The 21,644-nt window shown below is 40.8% G+C and overlaps 1 protein-coding gene across 2 annotated transcripts in view; it reads right to left on the reverse strand.

The window, feature by feature from the left end:
* WT1 (WT1 transcription factor) overlaps positions 1 to 21,644 on the reverse strand; it is a 48,460-nt gene that overhangs the window by 19,432 nt on the left and 7,384 nt on the right. The window contains exons 4-5 of one of the 2 annotated variants that reach the window (XM_004607879.2): positions 15,946 to 16,023; positions 14,933 to 14,983 (exon numbers count right to left, since the gene is read on the reverse strand). In XM_004607879.2, the coding sequence (XP_004607936.2) occupies positions 14,933 to 14,983; positions 15,946 to 16,023 (129 nt within the window). The remainder of the gene's footprint in view (positions 1 to 14,932; positions 14,984 to 15,945; positions 16,024 to 21,644) is intronic. The other variant, XM_004607880.2, reaches the window with a different exon arrangement.

Genomic DNA, 21,644 nt, shown 5'->3' on the forward strand with positions numbered 1-21,644 from the left:
ACAGATCGAACACAATGGCCCCTCAATGCGTCTAGTGCAAACTACAACACCCAAAAGGAAAGAGAACAAAAGGAAATGCCCTGCTACAGAGGCGGGGTGAGGTCTGGGGAAGGGGGTGGGGATGGTGGGAGGGATACTGGGATCATTGGTGGTAGAGAATGGACACTGGTGAAGGGATGGGTACTCGATCACTGCATGGCTGAAACACAAACACAAAAGTTTGTAAAACTGTAACTGTACCCCACGGTGATTCACTAATAAAATATTTAAAAAATTTTTAACAGTAACATCTTCATTGTGAGACCTGTTGTTACTGTTTTTGGCATATCGAATACGCCAAGGATAGCTTGCCAGGCTCTGCTGTGCAGGTGGGATACTCTTGGTAGCTTGCCGGGCTCTCTGAGAGGGATGGAGGAATCGAACCTGGGTCAGCCGCGTGCAAGGCAAACGCCCTACTGCTGTACTATAGCTCCAGTGGGGGAGACTTGGCTGTGACATGTCACCCCACTGATTGCCAGGGTTGATTCGGCTGATCTGGCTGGCTAGGCGGGTATCCCCTTTCTCCCTCAGTGCTCCATGTGCAACCCTCCCAAAGCTGCACGATGGAAGAAGACGGCCTTCCCCAAATAGAGACAGACGGGTCATGGGTCGAGGGTATGCAAGTAGCTGTGCTCCCCTGCTAGAATCTTCAAACAATATCATCATCATCGTCATCATCATCATCATTATCATCATCACTGTTCTTCCATTGTTCATCAATTTGCTCGAGCGGGCACCAGTAACATCTCCATTTTGAGACTTGTCACTGTTTTTGGCATATCAAATACACCATGGGTAGCTTGCCAGGCTCTGCTGTGTGGGCAGGATACTCTTAGTAGCTTGCCAGGCTCTCTGAGAGGCACAGAGGAATAGAACCTGGGTCGGCCGTGTGCAAGGCCTACCTGCTGTGCTATCGCTCCAGCCCAGTAATAATAATAATGATGATAATAATGATGATGATGATGATGATAATAATAATAATAATAATAACAATAATAATAAAGCAGCTCTCCTAGAAGCAGGCTGATGGTTGGGAGGCAAATGGGGGTAGGGTAATTGGTGGAGGGAAGTGGATACTGGTGGAGGAATCTGTGTTGAAACATTGTATTCCTGAAACCCAAGCATAAATAATTTTGTAATTTACCAGTGACTAAAAAAACAAAACAAAACAAAAACAAACCCAAAACCCCATCAAAAACATTTGATTATTTGAATTTCAAAAATAACAACAGCACATGACCATAATTTGGCAATCCACAGGTATTCATCCCTCATTTTCTATCTACTAATTATCCAGATATCCTTATAGGCCCTCTCCCTCTTTGGGGGGCCACACATAGCAGTGGTCTTGGCAGGTGGGGTGGGCAGGCAATGAGGATTACTGCCTCTGTGCTCTGGGATTACTCCTGACAGTACTTGGGGGGGGGGAGGCATTTTGGTGCAGGAGATTGAATTTCAGCCTACCTTAGGCAGGGAAAAGCCCGCTATACTATCTCCCTAGTCCCACTTTAATATGTCTGGCTTTCTCTATTGAGTATTTCTTTCTTGACCTCTCCTTATCCCTTTCCTCTATTAATAGTCATCTTTAACTTTCAGATAATTACCCCCATGCCCAATTCCTGCCCTCACACCCCAGGGGCAAAGATGTGCCCCAGTCTAGCCAATCATATTGCATTCTGTAGTCACATGATTCCACCTAGGCCAATAACCAACAATCTCTCTGGTGGATTTCCACCCTGAACCAGAAAAAGAGAAAAGCAATGGGAAAAAAGAAACATCTGGATTTCCCTTTCCAAGTGTCTGGTATTAAGGTGCTAGTTTACCAGAATCCCAATTATTATAATCACTAGGTTGTATATTTTTAACCTGCAGGCTCTGTAGCCGACACTGCTGTTAGCTCCATCCCCCGATATGGATATCTACATTGGAAGATGAACTTTGCATGTAACACAGATTTGGAGGTGGGCCTTTTCAATCTGGGTTCCAAAGGCTTCTTCCCCCAGCAGCCTACTCATACTCCTGATTCTGAAAACGTTTACTCAATCACACTCAAATCCACAAAGAATGTACTTCTTAGCTCCAGTCCCAAGTACAGGACTCTGTTCAGCAGTCATGCCTGAGGACTGAACCCAGGTTCAGCCACAGGCAAGCCAAGTGTCTTGGCTTTTTCGTCAACCCACCTTCCCTGCACAGAAAATCTTCCTGGTGCTTGGATTCTAACAATAGCTCTCTGGATTTTCAGTCGATGGATGCTTGTATGCATGAGAAATGCCAACATCTCTTCCTCAAGTCCCACTTTCCAAAGTGACATTCATAAACAGCCAGTACTCAAGGGGAAGTGGGGTGGGGAGAAAGGAAACCAAAAGAAATTACATTCACTGGGGCTGGAGAGATAGCACAGCGGGTAGGGCGTTTGCCTTGCACGCGGCCGACCCGGGTTCAAATCCCAGCATCCCATATGGTCCCCTGAGCACGGCCAGGGGTAATTCCTGAGTGCAAAGCCAGGAGTAACCCCTGTGCATCGCCAGGTGTGACCCAAAAACCAAAAAAAAAAAAAAAAAAAAAAAGAAATTACATTCACTGTTAGATAAAAAATGTTTAAAGAGGAGAGAGTTTGGATCACATCTAGATATCCTCACAGCTCACTCCTGGCTCTGTGCTCAGAAAACCATCTGCAGTAGTGGGGATCCACCAGGTTTGGCCGCATGCAAGACAAGCATCTTTCTTACTCCTGTAGTTTCTCTTGAAGGTCTTTTCAGGTGAGAGGTACTGTCGTTAAAAAGAATCTTGAAAAAGGAACAGGTATGTGGCTAAGTAGTAGAGCATATACCTTGTATATGTGAGGGGTTCGATTCTTGATGTCATGGATTGAATTGAAATCCGTATAGGTTCATACACACATAATCTTAAGAAAAAATAAATTCAAGAAAGCTGACACAGATAGAGACTTGAAAATATGTTGAGAAATGGCATGTTGGTTTTTCAAGCTGTTTCTTAAAACAACTTTTTTCATGTTGTTTTTTCATGTTGCTTCTTTCCCCTGAAACTAATTTTTCAACCTCATACAATCTATTCCAAATTCCAGTTAAGGGACTGGAGAATGGCTCAGTGACAAATCATCTGCCTTGCTACTGTGAGGATATAAATTGCTATAGTGTTCTTCAACATTACATTTGTGCAATCTCCAACACTCCCCAACCAGGTACTGTGAAGCCAAAGTAGGCAACCTCTGCTGAACACTGCAATGAGCAACACAATATGTGTGAGCACCACAACTAAAAGCTACAACCCCTAGCAAGCACCACAGCTGAGTGTCCATGCAACTAAGTGTGTGTAAACCTCAGTCATTACAACAACAACACAGAGACAGCGAGGGGAAAGAAACTTTTAAAATTCTAATTAACAGTTTTAGTAAGTTGTTCTTTCAAAATGATTTTAGATTTACAAAAAAATTCTAAGGTAATAAAATATTTTCAGTTCTCTATATCTCAGACCCACTTTCCTCTACTATTAAAGTCAAATGATTATTATGATGCATTATTTTTATGTGCATATATTATCAAATAGACAAAAATAGACTGTATTTTAAAAATGGATGTAAAGTAGACTGTATTATTAAAGTCCAGAACTTAGCAAATAGAACCACACTTAACAAAAGAAGATCAAGTATCCAAAATTTGATCTTAAAAATTTGATAGGTGTTGGAAATTAAACAATTCCATGTTGAACAATGAGTGGGTCAAGAAGGAAATTAAGGAAGAAATCAAAAGATACTTAGAAACAAATGAGAATGAAGACACGAGCTACCAAAACCTATGGGACGCAGCTAAAGCCGTGTTAAGGGGAAAATTTATAGCTCTCCAAGCATTCCTCAGGAAGGAAGAAAGGACCCACATAGATAGCTTGACTTTACGACTCAAGACCCTAGAAAAGGACCAGAAAAAGGACCCCAAACCAGACCGAAGGAAAGAAATAATAAAAATTAGAGCAGAAATTAATGACATCGAAACCAAAAAAACAATCCGAAAGATCAATGAAACAAAGAGTTGGTTCTTTGAGAAAATAAATAAGATTGATAAACCGCTAGCAAGTCTCACAAAGAAAGAAAGAGAGAAAACTCTAATAAATCGAATCAGAAATGAAAAGGGGGACATCATAACAGAAACCAGTGAGATTCAAAAGATCATTAGAGACTACTTTGAAAGTCTTTACGCCACAAAAAAGGAGAACCTAAAAGAAATGGATGGATTCCTTGATTCTTACAATCTCCCAAGACTGAAGAAAGAAGACCTGGAATACCTGAATAGACCCATCAATGTTAAGGAAATTGAAACGGTAATCAAAAACCTCCCCAAAAACAAAAGCCCAGGCCCAGATGGTTTCACTGGCGAATTCTTCCAAACATTTAAAGAAGACCTATTGCCTGTTTTCCTCAAACTTTTTCAGGAAATTGAAAAAACAGGAACTCTCCCAAACAGTTTCTATGAAGCACATATCTCCCTAATACCAAAAGCAAACAAAGACACCACTAAGAAAGAAAATTACAGACCAATTTCCCTGATGAACACCGATGCGAAGATCCTCAACAAAATACTAGCAAATAGGATCCAACAACTCATCAAAAAGATCATACACCACGACCAAGTGGGATTCATCCCAGGGATGCAAGGATGGTTTAACATTCGGAAATCAATCAACATAATCCAGCATATCAACAAAAGGAAAGATAAAAACCATATGATCATATCAATAGATGCAGAGAAAGCATTTGACAAGATCCAACATCCTTTCATGATGAAAACCCTTGCCAAAATGGGGTTTGGAGGAACTTTCCTCAAGATAGTCGAAGCCATCTATCACAAGCCTACGGCAAGCATTATCCTCAACGGGGAAAAACTAAGGGCCTTTCCTCTGAGATCAGGCACAAGACAAGGATGCCCACTCTCACCACTCCTCTTCAATATAGTACTGGAAGTACTTGCGATAGCTATTAGACAAGAAAAAGAGATTAAGGGCATCCAGATAGGAAGGGAAGAAATCAAACTCTCACTATTTGCAGACGACATGATACTATATCTAGAGAAGCCTAAAACCTCTACTAAGAAACTCTTAGAAACAATAGACTTATACAGTAAAGTTGCAGGCTACAAAATCAATACCCAAAAATCCATGGCCTTCATATATGCAAACAATGAGGCAGAGGAAAGGGACATGAAAAAAGCAATCCCATTCACAATCGTGCCCCAGAAAATCAGGTACCTCGGAATCAGCTTAACCAAGGAAGTAAAAGACCTTTACAAAGAAAACTACATAACGCTACTCCATGAAATCAAAGAGGACATGAGGAAATGGAAACATATACCCTGCTCGTGGATAGGGAGAATCAATGTTGTCAAAATGGCAATACTCCCTAAAGCATTATACAGATTCAATGCGATCCCTATAAATATACCCATGACATTCTTCAAAGAAATGGATCAAGCAATCCTAAAATTCATATGGAATAACAAACGTCCAAGGATAGCTAAAACAATTCTTGGGAAAAAGATGATGGGAGGCATCACCATCCCCAACCTCAAACTTTACTACAAAGCAGTAACAATTAAAACAGCATGGTACTGGAACAAAGGCAGAGCCGTAGACCAATGGAACAGGGTGGAATATCCCTACACACAACCCCAAATGTATGACCATCTAATCTTTGATAAGGGAGCAAGAGAAGTGAAGTGGAGCAAGGAAAGCCTCTTTAACAAATGGTGCTGGCACAACTGGACAACCACATGCAAAAAAATGGGTTTAGACCTTGACCTGACACCATGCACAAAAGTCAGATCAAAATGGATTAAAGACCTCAACATTAGACCACAAACCATAAGGTACATTGAAGACAAGGTCGGCGAAACCCTCCACGATATTGAAGATAAGGGTATCTTCAAAGGTGACACGGAACTAAGCAATCTAGTAAAAACAGAGATCAACAAATGGGACTACATTAAACTAAAAAGCTTCTGCACCGCAAGAGATACAGTGACCAGAATACAAAGACTATCCACAGAATGGGAAAGGATATTTACACAATACCCATCAGATAAGGGGTTGATATCAATGGTATATAAAGCACTGGTTGAGCTCTACAAGAAGAAAACATCCAACCCCATCAAAAAATGGGGCAAAGAAATGAACAGAAACTTTACCAAGGAAGAAATACGAATGGCCAAAAGGCACATGAAAAAGTGCTCTACATCACTAATCATCAGAGAGATGCAGATCAAAACAACCATGAGATACCACCTCACACCACAGAGACTAGCACACATCCAAAAGAACAAAAGCAACCGCTGTTGGAGAGGATGTGGGGAGAAAGGGACCCTTCTTCACTGCTGGTGGGAATGCCGACTGGTTCAGCCCTTCTGGAAAACAATTTGGACGACTCTCAAAAAATTAGATATTGAATTCCCATTTGACCCAGCAATACCACTGCTGGGAATATATCCCAGAGAATCAAAAAAGTACAATCGAAACAACATCTGCACATGTATGTTCATCGCAGCACTGTTTACAATAGCCAGAATCTGGAAAAAACCCGAATGCCCCAGAATGGATGACTGGTTGAGGAAACTTTGGTACATCTATACAATGGAATACTATGCAGCTGTTAGAAAAAAGGAGGTCAAGAATTTTGTAGTTAAGTGGATGGGCATGAAAAGTTTCATGCTGAGTGAAATGAGTCAGAAAGAGAGAGACAGACATAGAAAGATTGCACTCATCTATGGTATATAGAATAACAGAGTGGGAGACTAACACCCAAGAACTGTAGAAATAAGTACCAGGAGGTTGACTCCATGGCTTCGAGGCTGGCCTCACGTTCCGGGGAAAGGTCAACTCAGAGAAGCGATCACCAACTACATTGCAGTCGAAGGCCATGTGGGGGAAGGGAGTTGCGGGCTGAATGAGGGCTAGAGACTGAGCACAGCGGCCACTCAACACCTTTGTTGCAAACCACAACAGCTAATTAGAGAGAGAAAGCAGAAGGGAATGCCTTGCCACAGTGGCAGGGTGGGGTGGGGGGGAGATGGGTTTGGGGAGGGTGGGAGGGACACTGGGTTTACGGGTGGTGGAGAATGGGCACTGGTGAAGGGATGGGTTCCCAAACTTTGTATGAGGGAAGTGTGAGCACAGAAGTGTATAAATCTGTAACTGTACCCTCACGGTGATTCTCTAATTAAAAATAAATAAATTATAAAAAAAAAAAAAAAAAAAATTTGATAGGTGCCAAGGATTGATAAAGGTAGTATGCAAAACAGATGATGAAAAGCTTAATTATTAAAAATTATTTAGGTGGGAATACTAACTTATTTTGCAGAAACACAGCAAGGTGGAATCCAGCTGTCAAAATTAGAATGAGTAAATGTAAAAAGGAAATCACAAAATATATGTATGTGCAATTTTTAAATCTTAAGAAAATCTTAATAGCCATAATACAAAAGAAAATATAGTCTAAAACTATAAAATAAAAAATAATGATTTTGCTATAAAAATTTATCCCCTCAAAAAAAACACTAGCAGAATTAAATTAAATACAAATCAAAGAAAATACTCATTTAGTAGTATAACTTGCAAAGGGTTAACATCTTAATAAGCAAAGAACTCCTGAAAATTATCAGTTGATGAACCATCCCTCAGCTCCTAGTTAGCCTGCCTTCTCTTTCAAGAACCTGTAATTCTAACCCTTCCATCATCAGTTGTTTCACTCTTAATAGTTCTCATTAGCAAACAAGTAGGTACTTCTGTAAAAATAAGAAAGAACAAAGTGGGCTGAAGTAACAGAAGAGAGAGTAAGGCCTTGTATGTGGCCAACCTGAATTCAATCCACAGGTCCTCCAAGCCCTGCCAAGATTGATTCCTGAGCACAGAGCCAACAGAAAGCCCTGAGCATCAAAGGGTATGGCCCAAACTGCCCCTCACCCGAAGCACAAACGAAGAAACAAGCAGTCATGTCACCTTCCCCCGAGCATCTATTCCCATTGAGCTAGCAGACTTCTTTGAACAATTTTATAAACCAATCTCCAAAAAAGTGTCTTTCCACCTATCTCCTTTTAGTCTCTCTCCTCCTATGATCTCTTACACCCATTTTTTCTGCCAGGATTTTGTCTTTGACCTTTCTTACTTTCAGAGAAAATTGCAGCTAATAGTTGGCCAATCTTTCTAGCCATTTTTCTCTTCATAGGAAACAAATCCCAAATATGTTTTAAAATAGTAACTTATTTGTGATTAGGCAACATACTACTTTTCTTCCTTAGAGTATTTTGGTACTGCATGATGTTTTTAAACAGTAAGCCTGTGTTAGTTTTATGATCAAAAAAAATTTTCTCCCTCCCTCCTTCCTTCCTTTCTTGATTTTGGGCCACACCTAGGGATGCTCAAGGCTTACTCCTGACTCTGTGCTCAGGGATCAGTCCTGGTGGTATTCTGGCAACCACAGGTGGTGCTGGGGGTTGAACCAGAGTCAGCTATAGGCAAGGCAAGTGCCTTAACACCTATACTACCTTTCTGGCCATTGTTTTCATTTCTAAGTCATCAACTGTCCTTTAAAATACTAAATTTGTAGTTCTGCTTTTTATTTATTGGACTTTTGGGTCACACCCAGTAGTGCTCAAGGTTCACTCTATGTTGTGCTCAGGGGACCATGTGGTATCAAGATGCTACATGTAAACCATGATCTCGGTCCACTTATCTATCTCTCTGTCCCAGCTTTACTATTTTAGATAAAGAGGTAGAAATAAAGGTAAATGAAATGAATGTGTTCTCTTTCAATTGGGAAAAATAAAACCTATAAAACATTTAGTAACACCTTATTACAGAGAAACATTTGTTTGAATGACTTTTTATTTGCATGGCTTCAATATCACTGTGTGTCAATCTAGAGGCTATAATGTTTTTCTTGGGTTGATCATGGGGCGAGGGGAATGGAGTGAACAGAAGTTCTCAGAAAGGGCCAAGATGAGATCACAGATGGGAGAGTCCTTCTTTTAGGACATGAAAGACATCCTCCACTCCCCCTGCAACACACACCCTGTACCAAGAGCCCAGACCCACCTAACCCCACTTCTCTGCCCCCTCCAGAGCCAAAATGTCTTCATTTCCCTTCATATCACATATAGTTCCTTTCTTTTGTGCTCTTTTCTTCTCCTGATCTGAATAAAACGGGGACCGTGGATAGTTCAATAATAAGACACTCTGTCTTACTTGTAGGCATGAGGCTGTAAATTCGATACCTGGCAACACTCATGTGCCCAAACGTCATCCACTGGCACTGCAGTTTAGGATCCCCCGGCCCACAACCAAGTGCATCCAAGTTTAGTTGGGCACCTCAACTAAAGTATGTGACTCCTGGTCCATTGCAACAATCAAAACAAAGGGGGGAGGTAAAGATTAAAAAGAAATGCAGGGCCTGGGCAAATGACACGCCCCTCTCCCACTGAAAACTCTACTAAGTGTAGCCCTGGACAAGCACCACACAGGCTCTGAGCTGCTCCACATCCTCAGAGCAGCCCAGTGAAGAACAACAACACACAACAACAACACACATAATCTTAAGAAAAACACACATAATCTTAAGAAACTCCTGAAGAACCAGGAGTAACCCCTGTACATCGCCGGGTGTGACCCAAAAAGAAAAAAAAAAAGAGGTTGAACATTTCTTCAAAAAACTCTTATGAGGGTAGAAGCAGAATTCTGCACTGATACACATTTTGTAGGAATTAGATTTAAGCTGAAGCTAATTATCTGTTAATTTTTTTTAAAAATTTATTAGAGAATCACTGTGATGTACAGTTACAAACTTATGAACTTTTGTGTTTGCATTTCACTCATATAGTGATCGTTTACCCACCCCTCCACCAGTGCCCATTCACCTCCAACAATGATCCCAGTATCCCTCTCACCACCCCCACCCCATCCCCCACCACCCCAGCCTGCCTCTGAAGCAGGGCATTTCCTTTTGTTCTCTTTCCTTTTGGGTGTTGTAGTTTGCAAGAGAGGTATTGAGTGGCCTTCATGTTCGGTCTATAGTCTACCATCTGTTAATTTTTAAGAAGATAAACGCATATTTAAGTTCAGGAAAACAACTACAAGTAGATGCAATCTAAGTTTAACAATAATTTCATCTGAGCTAAGCTTTGGGGGGTAAGTTTTAATTTCTTTCTGACACACTTGTATTTCCTAGCTGTTCTGTCATTCATGCACATTATTTACATAATTCAAATATTAAACACGTAAATGGAAAATGTGGCCAAAGAGTCAAGGGTAGGAATGTTGAGCAGCCAGGGAGAAAAAAAATAGAATGTCAGGGAAGGGTGAAGGGAGGCACGGAAGCATCACAGCTAGTCAACTCTAAGGACGAGTAGTCAGCTCTAAGGGAGAAGAAGAGGAGGCACAGGTCTAAATTTGTCTCTCTCTGCATCCTACAAATCCACAAGTCTATAGTTTGGTTCTAGCCATCTAGCTGACAGTCCAACTCAAGTTCAAAGCCAAGCAAAGACCATGATCTGGACAGCTAGGTACACATTTGGAAGGAGAAATTATAGATACCGTAACTTTTTTTTAATCTATCATCTGTTTTGGGAAGCTGTGGTATGTATACAAAATGAAATATTATGCAATTGTGCAAAAAGATGAAACCACATAGCTTGCTGCAATGTGGCTGAAGCTACAGGTTATTATGAGAAATAAATTGAGAGATAAAAACAAGCACCAGATGACGTCAACAATCTGTGGAATATAGAAAGCCAAAATATGGGAAAACCCAGTATCAAATAATGACAAACCTTTGGCTTTGGATTACAAAACTTATCAATAGATGTAGGGAGATCTGGAGAGGAGGGATGAAGACAGGAACAGAGGCGACATCAGGTGATAGTGGTGGAGGGTCATGAGCACTTTAGGGAGGTGGGGTACAGTAACTATGTCAATTTCATAAGCTTTAACACTATTGCAACTACATTACATAAACTACAAATTAGGAAAAAAAACTAAGTTAACAATAACAGTAAAGAAAGAGAGGAAGGGTAATAGATTTTTGCTGAGGCTGGAGGGGGTCCTGGAGTTCACCCAGGTTTGTCACTATTATTTGCAGAGTAGCTGCTCTCAACCCTTGCTTGGCATCTAAAGCTCCAGAAGCCACTTAAATGTGGGTGAGCTATTTTTCAGAAGTAAATCTCTTGGATAAATACCTTATGTGCACACTGGAGTGGAAGGTGCTGGGCTATGTACTGGAAGGCCCAGCCAGAGGAGACAGCTATCTCTTTTGGCACAGGCTCTCAGGGATGAGACCATGTCTAGCGGGGATTTTCTCCAGATTCAACAGCCTTGGCCCTACCCAAAGGCACAGCTTTGTTTTCACCGTACATCACTCATTGAGAGTTTTACTTTTTTTTCTTTCAAGCTTCCACAGGTCAAATACTGTGTGTTCCCAACAGTCTTGGACCAGCAAAAAGACATTCATTTTGCTCAGTCCTCCTTTAACATTTCTATTGTGTTCCATTTCCCACTCCCCCTCCCAGGTCCTCAGAGAATAACTTCTTCCTTGTTTTAATAACTTGGATCACAGTCAAGGTTGATCTGTTTCTCCATTTTGCAGAATATTTTCATCAGAAGAGACAAAACAGAGGTGAGCAGAGTAGTCGAGGCTTCTGAGGAGCCTTAGGAAATTGGCAGCCAATATGAACACACAGCAAATGTTTTTAAAGAAATAAAAAGCAGACAAAGCAAAGCACCATAAACAGAATTATACATGAAAGTGAACTGGTGCTTAAAATAATCCCCTTGCATTTTTTTTCTCCCAGGGACTCACTTAAAAAACTTACTTTAGGGACCAGAAAGATAGCACACATGTAAGGCACTTGCCACATATGCAGCGGACCTGAGTCCCAATGCTGGTACCACATATGGTCCCCTAAACCCTGCCAGGGGATCCCTAGCACAGAACAAGGAGTAAGCCCTGAAGACTGTGGGGTGTGGCAATATAATAAAATATACCCAACTTTAATTTGTTTCATTTTGTTTGTGGTTGAGAAAAAGGGTCAAAGTTAAGACTTCTGTTTGAGGTCATAACTGTTTATGATCCCAGTGGGCGCTTAAGATATTCAGAAACAAGTAAAAGAGCAGAAGTGAGAAGTCAGTTGGTGGCAAGCTACCATTCCTTCCTGGTCTATCTTACTTTCATCTCCTTGCGCCTCTGCTCTCACTAAAATCCTCTCTCTCTCTCTCCCCCATTGTATTTAACTGCTCCATGTAATCTGAAGAAAAGATAGCTTCATAGAAGTGCTAAGGACACAAATAAATAATCCTCGTCATCTTTATTTTTCAGAGTGATGTTTTCAAGCAAAGAGGACACAAATATTTTGTGGGAGTGTAGTCTAAAGTACACGATCTTTTAAGAAAACTGCTAATGCCATTTTTATGAGTGATATGACAAATATTCCTTCTTCCTTCAAAAACATGAGTCAAACCATCATTTTTCCTGTTGCAGGTCTACCTTGTCACCACGATTTTTCTTACCACTGGTCACAAATCGCATCAAGATACCAGTTAGGAGTGAAAACAAAGAGGTTATTTTTCTTTATCTTTCCTCAAGTAATGTCTTCACTCAGTTATTTTCTGTACTAGTGGTGTTTTTAGACCATGACAGAAGAAAGTAAATTCAGTAATACAGATAATAATGATGCCTACCCAGATGGTCTCTCCCCTGGGGAAAAGGAAAACATTTTCCTCATATAATAAGACTCAAATGAACTCTGTTCTCAATAGTCTGTAGGTTTGGAAGAAAATGCTAAGGAGGCACTATTTTCAAAAGCTGTAAAAGAAGCAAACTGCGGTGATGACACATCATGACTGTGAAATCAATCTATACATCACTGACGGCACAAAAAAAATCCAGAATAAAGCATTAAGTATCAGTATTACAGTATGTAGGCAGGGTAGGTCTTACGGGGCTAGGGGTGTGTGTGCATATGTGTATTTATGTGAGTGTATTTGTGGATGTGGATGTATCTCTGTGTGTTTGTATAATGGATCTCAGTGCAAAAGGTATTTCTAATTGAGGACACACTCTATAAAACTTCAGAACCTCTAATTTAAGAACACCGAGACTCTGGAGTGAGTCAGCCAGGAATAAGTAGATTCCAAATTGTCTGCTCTGTCACTTATTCACTCTGAAACTTGGTTAGGTGAGTTGATCTCTCTAGTCTCTTCATTTGAAAGACTAGTAGCACCACAGTATCTGAGGATTGTTGTGAGACCAAAAGAGGAAACATATAGAAAGCCTCCCTCCCAGGGCTCAATAATATTAACATCCCCTCTTAGATAAACTCAGTCTATAAATAAATGGAAGCTAATAAGATAAACTCATAAGAGGTACTAGTCAATAATATTAGTAAATAAGACAGCTAGCTTTTCTTTCCTCTATAGAGAGTTACATTCTGTGAGCCTTGATCATTCTATCATATATGTACATACATAGCTTTTCATTGGTCATTCTATCATATATAGTACATATATACACATATAACTTTATGAATCAAGTATTTAATATACACATTTTTTATTTCAGAAATCCTACTTTAAAAATGTAAGCACCAGTGAAAATACTTCTAGTTTTTTAGACAAGACTGAATAAATTATTCACACTGTATTCAATAGGGCTTCTGACACCCAGGCAAGTGTCTACTATCATGTGTAAAGACCTTAAAGGTATCAAAATTATCTCCATTTTAGAAAGACTCAAGTTAAAACATGTGCCAAGGTTCCTTATCTGCAATTTTTATAATCAAGCAAGCAAAAAAACCCTGTACTCCAGAGTGACAGGAATGTTTAAATTGAAACATACTGTTCAATTCATAATTATGTCCCCTATGTCCTTGGCAGTTAGTTTGTAGATAGTTACTAGGCTATAGAGCAAAGAAGAAAGGGATCCAGGAAAGAGAGGGTCAGGCCAACAAGACTGAAAACATAAGACAAGTTGGGAGTAAGAACAAAGGTAGAATGTTTCAAGATGTCAGCAGCCCCTTGGATGGAAGTGGGGAGAGGAAAAGTTCCAATCAACAGAAAGATTTTAGTCTAGGGTCTAGAGAGAAAGAAGATGATGAGATTTGGATAAAACAGCATGAAAAATGGGGACTGGAGGAAGAGAGAAGATTTAACAGCAAGTCTTAGAAGACAAAGAAACACTTCGGTCATTAAGGAAATAAAACATTAAGGAGATAAAGAAATAAAACAAAACAGGACTGAGCCAATGAAAGAAAACGGGATAAGAAAAGGGTGTCTCATTCTGGTGTTGAAGCAGAGAAAGTAATTTCAAAAGAAACAGTTACAGAAATATTCCAGGGTATAGGCTATAAGGCTGGGGAAAGCACAGCTGTTGGGGGGGTGGGGGGCAGAAACTTCCTTAACAAAATGTTGAGTCACACATTTAAAATAAAAACAAAGCTTTCCCTGGGGCTGAAGCGATAGCACAGCAGGTAGGGCATTTGCTTTGCCTGCGGCCAGTTCAATCTCTGGTATCCCATATAATCCCCCAAGCACCACCAAGAGTAATTCCTGAGTGCAAAGCCAGGAGTAACCCCTGAGCATCGCTGGGTATTGTCCTGAGCATCTCCACTTGTGGTTCCACTCTCCCCCCACCTCACCCATCAAATTTTTAAAGGAAGAGAGGGGAAGGGATTGGAAGGAAAGAGAAAGAGACGGGGAAGAGAAGTATTGCAAGGCTTTTCCCACTTCAGGGTCCACCAACTACTACCTTGATTACCCCTTGTCAGTCCTAACTCCTGCGTTGCCCCAAGCACCACTCAACAAAGCCTACATCATTCACTTTGCCATCATTGCATTGTCCACTCACTTGCTCTGCCCTTCTGTCCATTTCACTGAGCTGGCGCTCCCAGCAGCAACTCTAGAAGAGAAGAAGAGGTGGGGAATGGGGAATGGAGCATGCATGGTTCTAGCAAGCCCCACCCTCCCAGATCCCAGAATCCAATGAGAAGCCCCTAAAAACACAGAAAGGAAAAATTAGCTATCTAGTCCAGATGGCTGAATTAAGGCCCAAATGCCCAAGGGGAGGCTGAGCAAAGATGCTAACGGTAGAGTAGAAAATACCACACAAGAAGGCTGGGAAGAGCTGGGACTTACGAATCAGAACTGGGTGTGGAATCCCAGTTGAATGGCTTAATATAGATGTGAGTCCTTGGAAATGACACTTTCAATTGATGGCTGATTTGTAAAAGAGCTTAACAGAGTACACCCCCAAAATGTTGTTAGGAAAAGCAGATGAGGTGACCTGGAGGCTCCGTGTGGGTTCCATGAGTGTGATTTTCTACTGCTAAGATCCCCCTAACTACTGAAAGAAGTCCCAACTTTTCATTTTCATTCAAGTGGAAAGAACTGCTGACCCCACCTGGTGTGGTGAAGCAACGCTGGTGAAGCGACCAGGTATGATCACATCTAACTCTAGATCATCAAAGCCATCATCACTCAAATATGAATTTGGATCCTGGGTTTTGTATAAACCCAAAGCACTTCTTATTAAGATAATATGGTGGCTAACAACTGTGATTAACACTAACAAAACGAACATTAAGTGAATGAATGAACATAACTTTGAAGAACTCTAGAATGTTCAAGAAGAAAGACATGTAACTCCAATTCAACAGACAAAAAAAAAATTCCCAATTTATGTTCCTAGAAATGTAATTCTTATCACAGTCCACTAACTGCAGGTGGTAAGAAAGCATCTTATTCAGAACCATGCCTGATCCTCTAAAACTACAGTCTCTCCATTAAGTTACACATGCTTTTAAGATGGTTCAAACAGACATGAGTTACTGCTTAATGACAATAATATCGAAAAGACCTTACCCTTTTAACGTGGCTCCTAAGTTCATCTGATTCCAGGTCATGCATTCAAGTTGGGAAGTCATTTGATATAAATTGTCACTGTTAGAAAAACACAGAGTTAGAAACACAAAACTAGAGAAATAAAAATAGGCATTGTTTTTTCCAAAAGCAATGGTGTTTTTAACTTCAGCAAAGCACCCACATTTTCCAGAATGACAGGATATGTAAGTCTGAAATGACTGTCATTCCATCCCACTGATCTCTGCAGTTTTTCACTTTGTACACAAGAAAAAAGGGGATGTGAGAGTAAGTTGGGAGCCTTCAAAAAAAAAAAAACTCTTACTGCAAACATTGAAATTTCTAAAGAGGTATTAAACCTTTGAGGGGAAGAGGCTAAAGGGAGTGAAACTTTGAAAGACAACACAGGCTGGATAACTCAACATTAAAGTTAAAAGCCTGGAGCTGAAAGTAAAAAGAGATTAATTATTCGTGAAAAGGCCATTAAGTTGTTTTAATCAAAAGAATAAGTATCATGTGGATTATGAGGGCTGAGAAGTCAAAGAGTGATGGATGATGGATGGCCCTATACCGAAGGATGTGACAACGTGAAAGCAAGGAGAGGATAAACTTTGTACAACTGAAGGAATCGTTATCAGTGTTACAATCCTGGAATGTAGGTTTTTGAAGAAAATTTTTTTAAAAAGGCCCCAAATCCCATTCAAGTTCTATGAGAGTAACAATGGCTGATCATTTAGATTAAGACCCCAAAGGATAAAAATCTATTACACCAAGTAAATCCAGAAAGAATTGTCCTCTCTCCTTTAGTTATCTCATTCCTAGAAAGCTAACGTCTCCTAAATTTCTGAGCTCCATTAGGAATATATTTAGTCCTGAACTGAAATAGTTAATCAGGAAACTTGAGACCCAGGAGATTAATGGTTGGTCTGAGGACCCCTGGTCTAAACACATTATAGAAGAGCCATTTTCACTCTACCTTCCTAGCAGAGATGAAAAAAAGGTGAGATGCTTTCAGTATCTACTGCAGGGTATCAGATGGCAAATCCTGGACAATGTCCATTTTGTCACAGCATTCCTTCATTCACTGGCAGAGGCAACACCAAAGTTTAATTTAAAGAACGCCTGCTCAGACCAACAGGAACTTGTGGAGGGGTGAGGGAAAATGAGGCAACTCGGAATAAATGAAGGCTATGCTCTTTCTCGGCAAAGCTTGATAAATCATGGTCGAGTCCATCTGCCTTTCATAATCACTCGAAAAATTATTTGGAGCTCCTTAGTGGCGGGTACACAGGATAAGGAGGAAATCAGATTCCAAGAGGGAATTTTACATATGAAATGTGAAGTGACTTCAAACTCGAAGTATGTGTAGTTTCATTAGTCAGTGTATATCTGGACCCCATCATTCATCCCCACGTCTGACTGGCTATTATGCTACTACAATATCCTACATATCAATGAAAAAAAAATGATTAGTCTCTCCTGCAGCTTCCCGTGTGCCGCCGCAGCCCGTGCTGGTCTGTGCCACTATGTTTCGTAATTCCACGAATTCTTGCTGTAAGACCAGTGTAATTAATTCCTGAAGGACCCCAATTTTTATTAGAAGTGCCAGCCTGCTACATTTAACATGGGAGAGTTTCTTGAACTTTCTTTGGGCTGACAGTTCATTAATAAGCAGTCTCCTCCACACTCTCTACTGGTTTTTGTTCTCTTGCGCCTTTTCATCAAGCAATCCATTTATTAATCTTACCATTAATCTCAGCCAACAGGCATTGTATTCCCCAGGCAGCTCTGAATTTTTGTCACTAATTTTTAAAAAATTGCTCACCAACTAAAATCACTCAGCCTCATCTGACAATTTTCCTGGGCTATACCCGGAGGTGGGATTTCTCTGAAATTATTTCATCCTTGCATAAATTGAGGAGAATCATAATTTTTAAGAGAGCTAAGAAACAAGATGAGTGCACACCCAGTAAATACTGTAACTGTAACTGTGGAATCACAAAGTTAAAGGAAAATATCCCAGGTACTCCTAAGAGTCTACAAAGTAGTAACCTAAAGAGAAAAGTATTTTAAGGATATTTTTTACCCCCTCAAAAAATATATGTTTTCTCAATATACAATGTAAGTGACTATAATTGTATATGTGTGAATACCTACCTATCAGGCATTTGAAATATGAAGAATGCCACACATAGAAATAAGATTTTAGCTATACTGAGTTAAACTAAGCTTTTAAATTAATGTCACTGTAGCTTATGTTTTTTATTTATTTGTTTGTTTGTTTGTTTTTGCTTTTTGGGTCACACCCGGCAATGCACAGGGGTTGTTCCTGGCTCTGCACTCAGGAATTACCCCTGGTGGTGCTTAGGGGACCATATGGGATGCTGGGAATTGAACCCGGGTCAGCCACGTGCAAGGCAAATGCCCTACCTGCTGTGCTATTGCTCCAGCCCCAGCTTATGTTTTTTAATGTGGCTTTTCGAATTTCATATGTGGCTTGCATTTATTCCTGGGAAGTACTGCTTTGTGAGTTTTAGAACCTTGAGAAAATGAACTTAGCTCTCTCAGACTGTTTTCTCATCTGTTAAATGGAATACTAGCCCCTATCATTCTGACTTTATAGGGATGTTATGAAGCCCCAATAATAAGTAGTTCTTTGAAGACAACCCAGACAACCTGCTTTGTTTTCTTATCATCTATTAAATTCTGTGCCCATCCCCAGAATTCACCTACCACTGTGTGAGGTAGGTATACCTATCTGTGTGATCCCTATCTATGTGTCTAAGGTGCACAATGGTGTCTAGTGGCCTCTTTCCTGTTGTCTCTACTTCCATCCAGACCTTTTGAAGACTTCATGACATTGTGTGACCTATGAGGGTCAACCTCTCATTATCATTTCTTTATTTTTCACTTTTGGTTTTGGGGCTATATTCATTGGTGCTGGGGCTCAAAAGACCATATGGGATTCCAGGGATTCAATCAGGGTCAGCCGAGTGCATGGCACACTGATTACTGGCTGTACTATCTCTCTAGTGTCATCTTTGACATTTTGGGAGGGGGAAGGTGCCATACCCAGCTGTGCTCAGGTTACTCCTAGCACTAGGCTTAGTCAGGGATCACACCTGTCAGGGCTTGAGGGACCATATGGGATGCCAGGAATGTAATCCCAAGTTTGGCACTTGCAAGACAAGCACTCTTCCCATTCAAGGGTTTCCCCAGCCCCTCTCATTATCATTTAAATAATATTAACTACATCTAATAATAAGGACAGGAGTCCAGAGGGGGAAGTAAATGTGCTCCAGGGAGCACTTATGATCTATGCTGTCTCCAAAAAGTAACCAAGTACAAGATGCTCAGCACATCCTGTTCAGTTCACTAAATAGAAAGAGCCAAGGCCCTTGTAGTAACCTCCGTCCTTAATTCTACATTCTAGTGGCATAATAGTACCCTCGCTCTGTGATGTGGTTGGATGGTCCAATCAGGAAGGACTTTTAGAAAATCCCCAAGCTACTAACTAGGTTTCCTGAGACTGTGACAGGATCTAAGCACAATTCTAACCACATCCTGTCTTGTGCTGGCTGAGGCTCCGCAGAGACTCAATCAGTTGGCTTGGCTGGCACGGTCTTTCAACTGGAAGTCCATGACAGCAATGACAATAACTGCTGCTGGGGAGAGGACACAATGTGAACTCGAGCTAAAAATACTGGGCCCAACCATGTTTGAGCTCAGATCTCTTTGGGCAATCAGTCAAACCCCAGCTCTCTTCATGAAAGCTCACGGAAAGAAGCAGTATGTTCAAGGAATCGATGGCCTCTGGCAAATAAAGAATCTAATTATTAAATCACCACTGTAGGTGTCAACTGGCTCATTCCTGGAGGAGATCAGATAAGCAGGTGGCTTGGCTCACAGAGGTTTGCAATGGTCACGTAGACACGTCAGCTCCAAATGTCTGACTCTGTCTGTTCGGAAGTGAACTCTAGAATTGCAGGCTGTCAAAATAGATTCCAAAAGCCCTTTCTATGTTTTTTTTTTAAGTAGATCTTTTTCATTTAAGAAAAAAAGCCACTTGTTTCCTATGTAATAAGAAATGTTTGAAGTTGGAAGCAAGGCAGAGAGGAAAGAAAACTGCACTAACTGGGATTAATGCAAGTTGGAGTAAAATAAAAGGAAGTCAGTCCTAGCAAAAGGGGGAACTTAAAAGGAAATCAGTAGTAGATCATATAGAGTTTGTTTTGGCCTGGACTGCAGTATTACTGAGTGCTCGACCTCTACACAAAAAGAAAGGAAGAAAAAAAAACCCTCAGCTATTATCTGGATGAGCACTCCCCCACTTTTCAAACCCATGAGTAATTCAAGTACATTTTCTTTTCTTTTTTTTTTTAAGTGTGTTTACTATATTCAACATAACAAGGCAAAATAGTTCATCCCACCGGTGGAAAGAGCCATCAAACATGGTTGAAATTCAGTTTTACCTTGCCACGTAGTTGGCAGCTGGCAAGAGAGAGAGAGAGAGAGAGAGAGAGAGAGAGAGAGAGATTCTAACAGGAAAGCACAAAGCGGTTTCTTGCTCTGCTCTATCAAACAAAAAAACGGAAAAAGGAAAAAAAGCAAAAAGATAACAACAAAGCCGAAGCCCCTGAAATATAGGCCTAGCTGGCATCAGGAATCAAAATTCGTATCTTTCCAGTTTGGCTGTAATATCTCTGCCCCTAACCAACAAAGAGAGTTTTTTTGGCTTTACCTCTACCTGATAACCAAGACTCGGCACAGGCTGCAGCCAGATGTTCACACAGCCCTTTTCCTGCACTCTCCTTTCGGAGCCGCCTTGGGGGCTGCCTATTGAGAAGTTTCTGCCCAGCAGGCCATGGTGAATAATTATTTTACAGTCAATCTCTTGGTATTGTAATTTCTCGAGAGCTCACCAGTTAACCGAAGAAAACCCCACTGGGGATTCAACTTCTATTAATAAGCACTTGGTCAGCACAAAAGTTGCAGGAATATTTGAAACAAGATTTTTCCCTGTCCCTGGAGACAAATACAATTCCAAAGCCCGGGGCTTGGCTAACTCTGCCCACCAGCCTGGAAACCATTTGAGACTTTCTGCCCTTCCTGCCCACCAATGTGGGAGACAAATATTAGGGTAGTCTAATGGGAAATGAGTGTCCCAGGTAAAGTGTGCAGAGATAACAAGGAAAAGAGTCATAGTAATTATGCTTTTACTTCCTGACTGTGTACTGTGACTGTGATTTACCCCTCTCTTTCAGGTCAACCTAAAGGATGGCACAAGCACTTCTCACTGAGTCCAGTTCCCCAGAATAGTTCAGGATGCAAAGAAAGTTTCTCTCATGGAAGAGACAATCCACTAGAAAGAAACTCCACCCTTAATGTCTCCATTTGGAAAATTATCCACATTCATCTGAAGATATCCAAATCAGTAGCAACTGCTTTTCAAATTGAAGTTATTTTACCTGCTAAAGGGCAAAAGGCAATAATCTTCACTTAAATTGGTAGGACAGTTGCTAAAAAAGAGTATGCAAACCAGGGGCCAAGAAAGAGATAGTACAGGGGGTAAATAAGCTCTTGCCTCCTGTGCAGCTGGCCCTTGTTCAACTCCCAGACCACATATGGTCCCCTGAGCAACACCAGGAGTGATCCCTGAGCATAGGGCCAGGAGTACAGCTGGGTGTGGCCAAACAGCAAAC

Source organism: Sorex araneus, chromosome 6 (assembly GCF_027595985.1).
Source record: "Sorex araneus isolate mSorAra2 chromosome 6, mSorAra2.pri, whole genome shotgun sequence".
NCBI lineage: Eukaryota > Metazoa > Chordata > Mammalia > Eulipotyphla > Soricidae > Sorex > Sorex araneus.